Genomic DNA, 9,644 nt, shown 5'->3' with positions numbered 1-9,644 from the left:
CTGAATCTTCAGTATTTACTCAAATGATCTCCCTACAATGTCCATACAGCTGATTTCCTGATATTTACTTATTTATAAGGCTGAGAAACCTTTATTTAGTGTAGACACTAACATGCATTTTGGAGGCCCCTAAACAACCCCTTCTGACCCCCCAAAACAAAGCAGACAATATAGCCTATTTTAACCTCTTAAATTATACAAGAACAACTAAAAAATCCCCTAAAAGAGAGTCCCGATGAAAATGAACCCTTGGATATTCAGGGTGGTGCAATATACTGGACCGGCCTGTCGACTCCATGCTGTAACAGTCAGTGTGTTCTGGTTGGCAGGGCCATTATGGATCAACAGGATCATTAGTGTGCCAAACTTTATCAAACATATTTGGTAATGAGCTCTGTGTTAAGACAGGGTCATTTTGGTCACAAGGACACTGACAAGTCTTTATTTTCTTTCCTCCTTTATGTCTGCAGTTACCGCTCGCTGCCTCACGGGGGCGCTGTAGTCTTCTTCCTCGTTGGTGCGCTTGCCATGTTTGCGGAAGCTTGGTGAAAGCAGCCTGAAAGCAGCTAGCTGGAGGGCTTGTGACTCTTCTCTGTATGTTTGCAGCTGTGTTTTAATAATCCCAACATGAATCTACCGAAGGGACCGGATTCTTTGTGCTTCGACAAGGATGTTTTTATGAAGGTAAGACTCAATAAACGTCACGTTTAGTTATATATATATTTATACTGTTAAATTAGCTAGCATTAGCTAGTTGACTGTCAGTGGCTGTTCGTATTGACTTGTACCTTTTGAATATAGACATTTAATCCAGTTAATAACTGGTTAAATTTAAGTCACAGCTATGGTTAATGTTGTTTATATACATATGTTAAACCCTACTGTTCATTAATCATAATCCCTAGCAGCAAACGACGTAAAGTAATGAGTTAAATGTGTTCTCTCCATTTTCTGATGCACCTTGTCTGTCCCTGTGTTAGTGATACTGGGTGTCTTTGTATTACCCAGTGCTGTTAAATAATATCAAAGTGTGTGGTCTGTCTGCAGGATGACTTCGACGTTGACCAGTTTGTGTCGGAGTGTCGGAAGCAGGTCCAGCTGGAGGAGATGAGAGAGGACCTGGAGCTCTACTATAAGCTGCTGAAGACGGCCATGGTGGAGCTCATCAATAAGGACTATGCAGACTTTGTTAACCTCTCCACCAACCTGGTAAGATGTTGTTATTAATGTTGCCCATTTGCCACTGTGGGTTTTTGTACTTTACACCCAGCAGCTTGTTGTTTGACCTTTATTGTAAAATGTATTGATGAATATCGGATAAATAATATTTGTTATATGCTCTGGAGCCCAACCTCAGCAAGCCTTGCTTTTAGTTGATTTATTATCAGAGATATATTGGTATTGGGGTGTATGTTGGTAGATATGCAGAAATAAATTGCAGTGCAGTAAACTGCAGCATAGTTCATTTGTTAATTTGTTTGTTGTTAATAATTAGTAGTTAGTTTGGGTATTTGTGTAACATTTACTGTTACTTTTATCATTGATAACTGGATTTTTTCTCTTCTCCCACAAAATATTTCTTTATGTGATGTATTATGTCAAAAAGTCAAAAACATATTGGTTGATTGTTATTTAATTTGTATTCTCAAGTTTCAATATTGCCACCAGTTTAAATGTGCTCTTGATACGCGCTTGAAAAATGAAAGGGAGCATCCCACACAGTTTCTAATCTCAGATCTCTGCTCCCTCATGTCAGGTAGGGATGGACAAAGCTCTCAGTCAGCTTTCTGTGCCATTGGGACAGCTACGAGAGGAGGTTATGGTATGTGTTCTGATAAAGTATACCTTATTTCCTTATGCCTTATTGAGTATTCATGCATGTTTCTGGCTGTTCTCTATTGCAGAGTCTGCGGTCTTGTGTAAGTGAGGTGATTCAGGCTATAGACAGCCAGCTGTCCAAACAGGATGATCTGCAGAAAAAAAAGGTTTGGCTTCTCGACAGTCGATCAAATTTAGTTTTCATCTGTAAATATATTTTATGATCACCTTTACAATACTCTGAGACAGTCTAGTATGGCACGTCCATGCCAAACTGTGAACTGTTTCAACTGGCTATATTTACAGATGATTAACCTGCTGTAAATGTACAATCATAAACAGATCATAAACGATCTCCATTTATTATCATCTTCCTTTTGCTATCCCATCCATCAGGTGTGTGTATTGAGGCTGATTCAGGTGGTGCGCTCAGTGGAGAAGATTGAGAAGATCCTCCACTCCCAGAATTCTAAGGAATCCAGCTCTCTGGAAATCAGCAGGTGGGAAAAACACATGTTATGAAACCCGCTGGCGTCACCTGGTAGATAATTTGTCACTTAATGCCGAAAGGTTATTTACCAAGTAATGGCAGTTTCAGTATTTGCACATCAATATTCGGCCTAGGCAGGATATTATGACATATTGATATTATTCATCACAAATGAATCAATAGATTAGACAGATTCAATTTGGTTAAATTTGAACATGTTTTTTTGGAGCAGTGGGAAAAGCTATATTTCTGTTTGGTAATTTTATGCATTGCATTTCCCTTTACAACAAATATCAAAGTTGCTGGCACAAAAGCTTTGCAAAAACTTTGGAAGCTGTACTTGAGCACACCAAAGGTTGTAATTGTTTGAGCCTGGGGCGCCCTGGTAGCTCACCTGGTAGAGCTGGCACCCCATGCACCAAGTCCTTGCTGCAGAGGCCCAGGGTTTGACTCCGACCTGCTGCCCTTTGCTGCATGTCATCCCCCTTCTCTCTCACCCTTTCCTGTCACTCTTCAGCTGTCACTATTAATTAAAGGCAATAAAAGCCAAATTAAAAACAGAAAAAAAGAAAGAAATTGTTTGATCACTGCATAGATATAGTACTAAGCTTTTGTGTCTGATTTAATGTCTGTCTGTCACTGTACAGTCCCTTGTTAGCAGGTCAGATCCTGGAAAGGATTGCTACAGAATTCAACCAGTTGCAGTTCCACGCTGTACAGAGCAAAGGCATGCCCCTGCTGGACAAAGTCAGACCTGTAAGTGTTAACAGGTTGATCAGTCAGACAGCTGATAAACCAATAGCCAGTCAGTTTGTCTGTCTGGCTGCTCTTCTGTCAATCCATCAGTCCGGCTGGAATATTTCAATTTCTTAACTGTGTATGTGACACGGTTCTGTCCTCTGTCAGCGTATCGCAGGGATCACCTCCATGCTGCAGCAGTCCCTGGAGGGCCTGCTGATAGAGGGCCTGCAAACATCCAACGTGGACATGGTGCGTCACTGCCTGAGGACATATGCCACCATAGATAAGACTCGAGATGCTGAGGCCTTGGTAGGACAGGTGCTGGTCAAACCATACATGGACCAGGTAAACATGTCATACAGGTTTTTATATAGTGTAGATCCAAAGGAAAGTTTCTTTAACGTTAATTGATAAATTTCTCATGTCCTCTCCTCCTTTTAGGTGATAGTAGAAGAGGTGGTGAAGTCCAGTCCAAATGGTCTCCAGATGATGTACTCTAGACTGTTGGAGTTTGTTCCTCATCACTGTAGACAGCTTAGAGAGGTGACTGGAGGAGCCATATCCAGGTATTTATGCAAATTAATTCAAAGCATCTATTAATCAAGTAGTTCTTTGATATGTTTCAAAGTCCTCTTGAGTCTACTCGAAAAGCAAATTGTCTGCTCTAATCTGTTGCATTCAGCACATTGACCACACACCACTGATATTTATTTATTATGTTTTATTTGTATATTAATGTAAATGCATCATTTACTCAACATATTTTTTCTAAATAAAGTCAGCTTCATGACAGTTTGTGTCTGCTGGCCATCAAAGATTTCTTTCTAAAATAATAACTGTTATTCCTTGTGCACATGGAATTAATCTTTTGTGCTGATGTTCTCTCTCTCCTTAGTGACAAAGCTGACATAGTACCAGGTTATGATTTCCTGGTGAACTCTGTGTGGCCAGAGATAATCAAAGGGATAGAGGAGAGGTTGGCCTACCTCTTCAACCCTGGAAACCCTGATATTTTCTATGAGGTACAGCTACAGTGACACCGTTGTATGCATTTACTTTAGTTTATTGTATGCTGTCAAATAAGATTACATTGAGTTGTTTTACCAGTGTGTGTGTTTTCTCTTGACTCTTCTTTTCTAGCGTTATAGCGCGAGTATGGACTTTGTGCGGAAGTTTGAGCGTCAGTGCAGCTCGCAGGCCGGTGTGAAGAGACTGAGAGTACACCCCTCGTATACCAGCTTCCACAACAAATGGAACCTGCCCGTCTACTTTCAACTACGGTGCATATTACCTCAAAACGTTCTATACTATACATACTACAGCCTGTAGATTACACAATGTACATTACAGTTTGTTTCACATCAACTTCATGCCATGATTGGCAAGCTATGTGGAGGTGAGAAAAGAGCCAGGGTTTGAACTTCTCTCTCTAGCTCTCTTTTTTTCACTATTTCACTTTTCACATGAACAAGTAAATGCAACACTATGTATGCCTTCCAGGAGTTGACTCCTTTGTCACCTCCACACAGCTGGCCAGTCACGACATGAAGCGAGTAGAGTTACAGGAAAGGTCAGACACAGCTCCCTCTGATCTGATGCCAGAAAGTCGTGAGGGAAGGGGTTTCCTCAAGTTATACAACCATCCAACAAGCACTTCTGATGAGGCATATTGGGAGCTTAACTTCTATGGTAACGGCAAGACTTTCTGGAGTTTTGTTGTCATGGTGAGGTTGCCATGCAACCAGAGAGACTCTAAGAAGGCACCATGCCTGGCCAAGAAATTGTCCCTTACACAACCCCCGTAAAATCAAAACTTCATAGTTTTACTTTTAGTTTACTGTGTGGGTTAAACAAATGACATAACATGTTAATAATAATTAGTCAGTAATTAGCGAGCTCTAGACGGGCTGGTAGGATGATTTGTTACATTTGGACACAGTCAGGTTATACATTTCTCCATTTCCAGTGTCTGTGCTAAGCCATCTACTGGCTGTAGCTTGTATTTGTATTTATATCTGAGAGTGGTATTGACCTTCTCATCTAGCTCTGAGCAAGAAAGCACAAGTGTATTCCCAAAATGTCAAGCTGTTTCTTCAAGCTAAATGGTCATTAGTGAAGCTGGAATTTTTGCACAGCATGTACATTGAAGATTGGCCTTGCTTTAATCACTCAAGAGACAGGCTTTCATCAAAATTGCAGCCTGTCAGCATTTTTAAGGGGAAAAAAGACAAGTTGGCAGATGTTCACAAGTTGAACAAAGCTTGTTTTTACTGGAATCTGGAAAATTGCTTATGGGTGTGAGTTTCATGCAGAATGATGACAAGAAGCAAAATGTAAATTGAGGATGTGTATCAGCGTATTACTAAACATATCCCATAAACATGACACTGGACCTTGACTGAATGGCCATTGATTTGTGTGAAAAAGTAGAGAAGTTGTCTACTGTTTGTCAAACTCCTCCCGCCCCCACAAACACGTACACACTGTACAGGTTAGGGCTTGTGTTCTCATTTCACAATACTGCCCAGTTCGGCTTTGTCTGGAAAGTCCATAATTTCCAGCGCATACAGTGTTGTTTCACGTCACGAGCGTGTTCATATCAGAGCTTATGCAAGAAATAAGCTGATAACACATTGATTGTTTTGTCCTTCCCCTCTCTGTGTGTCTCTCCTTGTTTTTAGGTACAAGGAAATAGCAGGAAGTCTGGAGAACACCATAAGTGATGGACTAGAGGCAGCACCAGGTAGGAATATATTTTCCATCAAGAATGCCAGTGTGCCCCTAAAACTTTTCCTGCAGTAACTGTATATCTGTGTCTGTTCATGTCCAGCTGGCAGTGCATACCATCTGCAGGTATCTGAGGTGTTGTGGTCCTGTCTAGTGAGATGTTGGTCAGACAAAGTCTACTTGTCACCTCTTGCCCATCGCTTCTGGAAGCTTACGCTGCAGCTCTACGCACGATATGCCAAGTTTCTTGATGAGGTAAACTTAAATAACCAGAAGAGGACCATAATGATTTAAAGATTATTTTTAAGAGTAGTAATTCCAACAAAGCATTATGCAAATGAATAGCCACGTCCTGTTTTCTGCTCTTGTTCCTCATCTCGGTCGGTGTCTGCACAGGTGTTGACTAAGACGCCACCCTCTGAGGTGACCAAAGAGCCAACCAGGCCTCTGCCAAGCTCAGCCTCGTCCACCTCCAGCCGAACATCAATGGATGAGGGCGGCAGTGAGAGTGGGAGTCCTGCCTCCCTGTCCACCAAACAGCTGGTGTACATTGCAGCTGACATCCAAAAGCTGCAGGAACAGGTGCATACACACAAACTAAATACATGTATTTACATATGTTACATTTCAGACTTACGGGGTTAATCTTAATCTTAATTTTACACCAGTGACAAATTGTCAGTTTTTGAGAATTCTATAACAGTTTCCACTGATGGCCTGCTTGTCTTTCTCTTAGATACCAGAGTTGGCAGAAATGGTCCGACAGCGGTTAGAAGCCATCGGATTCAAAAACTTTGCTATTGTGGAAGGTAAGCTACCCAGTGCATATGGAATTAATTGTAGTTTTTCACTTCCTTTGCAGTGTTTACTTGATCTTATTCTGCAATGTTTTGTCAGGAAATGAGGAACAAATGTGCAAGAACTTTTTTTTTTTTAAACTGCTGCAAAGCACTGGATGTTTTTCTGAACAGAAATTGTAATATGAGTAGATGTTTTTTGAGGATACTCTTGTAATCGGCAGGGACTACTGCACTATTTCTGCTGTGGCCTTTTTCTTTATTGAAAACATGCCAAGGGACACATGTCAATGCAAACATAACTCTAGTGTTCACTGACATTTAAAAATGTAACCATTCAATCCACAACAGGCTTTTGAACATGACATCTTCAAAGACAGTATCTCAAAAGTCACAAAATAAAGTCATTCATTGCTTGTGCCTTCAGCACAAGGGTAACTCAGAACTTGTGTACTTTTGCATTTACTAGTGTTCTCTTTTCTGTCAGATGCTCTATCGGACTCTAAGGCTTGCCTGTCAAGTGGTATTCCCACTCTGAATACCAGGATGACCCAGCATCTGACTGATCGCTGTTGCCGCTTCCTGAAGAGTGCCTCTGAGGTTCCACGACTCTACCGCAGGACTAATAAGGTCAGTGAAGCTGCAAACATGCACGTGTGTGTTTCTCCAATATTTCATCATATAACATACTGTATCTCGGAGCAAACATTGGAAGCGCTCTGGAAGGCTCGTTCACTTGGAACTGGGTTGTGGCATATACATTTTTTTCCTAATAGAAATGCTATAATCAAAGGTCAGCCCACCTCCATAGCTTCTCAAAGGACACTGATTGGTCCGATACTACTGTACCAAACGCAATTACATACAAGTGCATACAACATTTTACATTCTCCTTGAACAGGATCTCCCAGTGCGTGCATCAGCCTACATGGACAATGCCTTACGCCCTTTACATCAGTTGCTGACTGACTCAACGGGGTTGGTCACCCCCTCTACAGCACTAGAGTGGCTGCGAGTTGCACTGTCTGATTGCACACAGAGGTAAGCTAACACACACACACACACACACACACACACACACACACACACACACACACACACACACACTTCCAAATATAGTGTTGAAGAATTAAAACGCATGGTTTATGCCTATGATGTTTACAGAATGAGCTATTCCATTTAATATAATTGATAATATCTTTTCTGAAAATTGGATTTCATTTTCTAAAGTTTTCCACTTTAATTTTCTATCTTTCTTGTGTTCAGGTACTATGAGACCATCTCAGAGGTTCTGAGCTCAGTGAGAAAGATGGAGGAAAGTCTGAAGCGACTGAAGCAAGCCAGAAAAGGTGCAAGCACGACTACCACAGCCGGAACAAACGGTGGACCCACAGACGACAGCAAGATCCGACTTCAGTTGGCACTGGATGTGGAATACCTGGGGGAACAGGTTAGTGCAGTTCTTTTTACAAACTCCTCTGTGATCTGAAATATGTTTAATCATTCTCTCTTACCCTGCTCTGTACTGTTGTGTGTCTCAGATCCAGAAGATGGGTCTGCAGCCAAGTGACATCTCCATGTTCTCCACTCTGATGGACCTTGTGAAAGAGGCCCGAGAGCTTGCTGAACAGAACCAGTAAAATGCTGACTCCATAGTAGAAGAAACCCATTAACATACTGCACTCTTCCTTGCATTTCCTGAAGACTTCTGAAGGAAAAAAAAACATTTGTCCCAGTCCAGGTCAAAGTCATGTTCTGGTAACAGTTCATGACGATCAGACCAGGAAGAATGTAGGACAAAAACTGACACTACTGAAATCCCTTTTCAACCTTTCGTACAAAAACATCTCTGTTTAATGCAGTCTTAAGAGCCATATTGCGCAAACATTTCAACAGCAGGAACCTGCTAGAGTTACTGTACATCAAGCTGTTAATTGTTCGTTGGAATTGGGAGAGAAACTACCGTCTGTGGGTGAGACCAAATCATCATTGGTTCTACAATGTGAACAAAAGGGACTTAATGGTACTTTATTCATGAAATGTTTTTCACAGAATGACTAATGCTGGGTGATATAGAAAGATCTTGTACTGATCATAATTCGGGCCAGAATGTGGGGTAAAACTCTTTGAAGTCTCAAATCAAAGTTGTGAAGAGAGAATGTCAATCACACAATATTTGTCTAATTTCTGCTACTTGGTGAAGGATTAATATCAAATAAGATATATATATATATAAGAAGTCTGTTAGTGTGTACATGTAATTTTTTTTAAGATTGTTAAGTGGCATAATATATGTTTAACATAATGTAACATAACTTGGAAATAAAATAACTTTGTACACAGTATTGAATTTGTGTATTTAAATGTAAAGGTCATTAGCATTGCAGTGTTCAGATCCTTTACTACAGTAAAAGTATAATACCACACTGTAAAAATACTCTTTTACAAGTTAAAGTACTGTATGTATAATCAGGAAAATGCACCTCAAGTATTAAAAGTACCCAGGGCAGGAAAATGTCCCCTATGACTGTTATACTACCATTTATAATAACATTAGATTATTTTTACCCGTGCATTAATATAAAAGCAGGATTTATAATATCTAAATCAAAAAACAACTAAAATTTGGTTATGAATAACTAGTTTTACATTTTGCCTCAAGAGCAATTCACACATTTATTCACATATTTTCTAATATTAATGAGTAAGGTGTAAAATAAAGTATATATACTACTACCACAGTGACCACATTTTCACCAATTCGCAGATGGCTACATAAAAAAGAAATACAGTAAACAGTGCTGTTAATGTCTACTCAACACTCGGTATGAATGGTTATTAGACATGGAGTTTTTTTAATTTGAGTAATCTTTAAGTAAGTAATCTGTTTAGTTGAAAAGTTGTATTGATAGTGGGAGGACACTGCATTATTTCTGTAGTATTTAATGTTACTGCTTACTATTATATATTCATTTCAGTTTTTGTGAACAAGAATAAGGGGCAACATTTTGGAAAAAGAATTACATGATGTAAAGGTAATGTGTTGAACAACAGTTTATGATAAAAAATAA

The 9,644-nt window shown here is 40.0% G+C and overlaps 1 protein-coding gene across 1 annotated transcript; it reads left to right on the top strand.

Annotated features, from left to right (window-relative positions):
* The first annotated feature begins 517 nt into the window (after positions 1-517).
* cog2 (component of oligomeric golgi complex 2) lies at positions 518-8,918 on the top strand. Its single transcript, XM_051427764.1, has 18 exons — positions 518-684; positions 1,048-1,209; positions 1,757-1,822; positions 1,905-1,985; positions 2,215-2,318; positions 2,956-3,064; positions 3,215-3,394; positions 3,491-3,615; positions 3,945-4,071; positions 4,190-4,329; positions 5,731-5,792; positions 5,880-6,031; positions 6,173-6,358; positions 6,513-6,585; positions 7,061-7,203; positions 7,475-7,614; positions 7,840-8,023; positions 8,115-8,918. Exons 1-18 carry the CDS (start codon positions 628-630, stop codon positions 8,211-8,213), a joined length of 2,190 nt encoding a protein of 729 aa, XP_051283724.1. The 5' UTR covers positions 518-627; the 3' UTR covers positions 8,214-8,918.
* Positions 8,919-9,644: the final 726 nt, after the last annotated feature.

The sequence above is a fragment of the Dicentrarchus labrax genome, unplaced genomic scaffold (assembly GCF_905237075.1).
Source record: "Dicentrarchus labrax unplaced genomic scaffold, dlabrax2021, whole genome shotgun sequence".
NCBI lineage: Eukaryota > Metazoa > Chordata > Actinopteri > Moronidae > Dicentrarchus > Dicentrarchus labrax.
This window is presented reverse-complemented; position numbering and strand designations above follow the sequence as displayed.

Coding starts and splice junctions, on each gene's coding strand:
- cog2 (XM_051427764.1), top strand. CDS start 628: ATGAATCTACCGAAGGGACCGGATTCTTTGTGCTTCGACAAGGATGTT. Junction 1,986..2,214: donor ATGATCTGCAGAAAAAAAAG/GTTTGGCTTCTC, acceptor CCCATCCATCAG/GTGTGTGTATTGAGGCTGAT. Junction 4,330..5,730: donor CCCGTCTACTTTCAACTACG/GTGCATATTACC, acceptor CCTTGTTTTTAG/GTACAAGGAAATAGCAGGAA.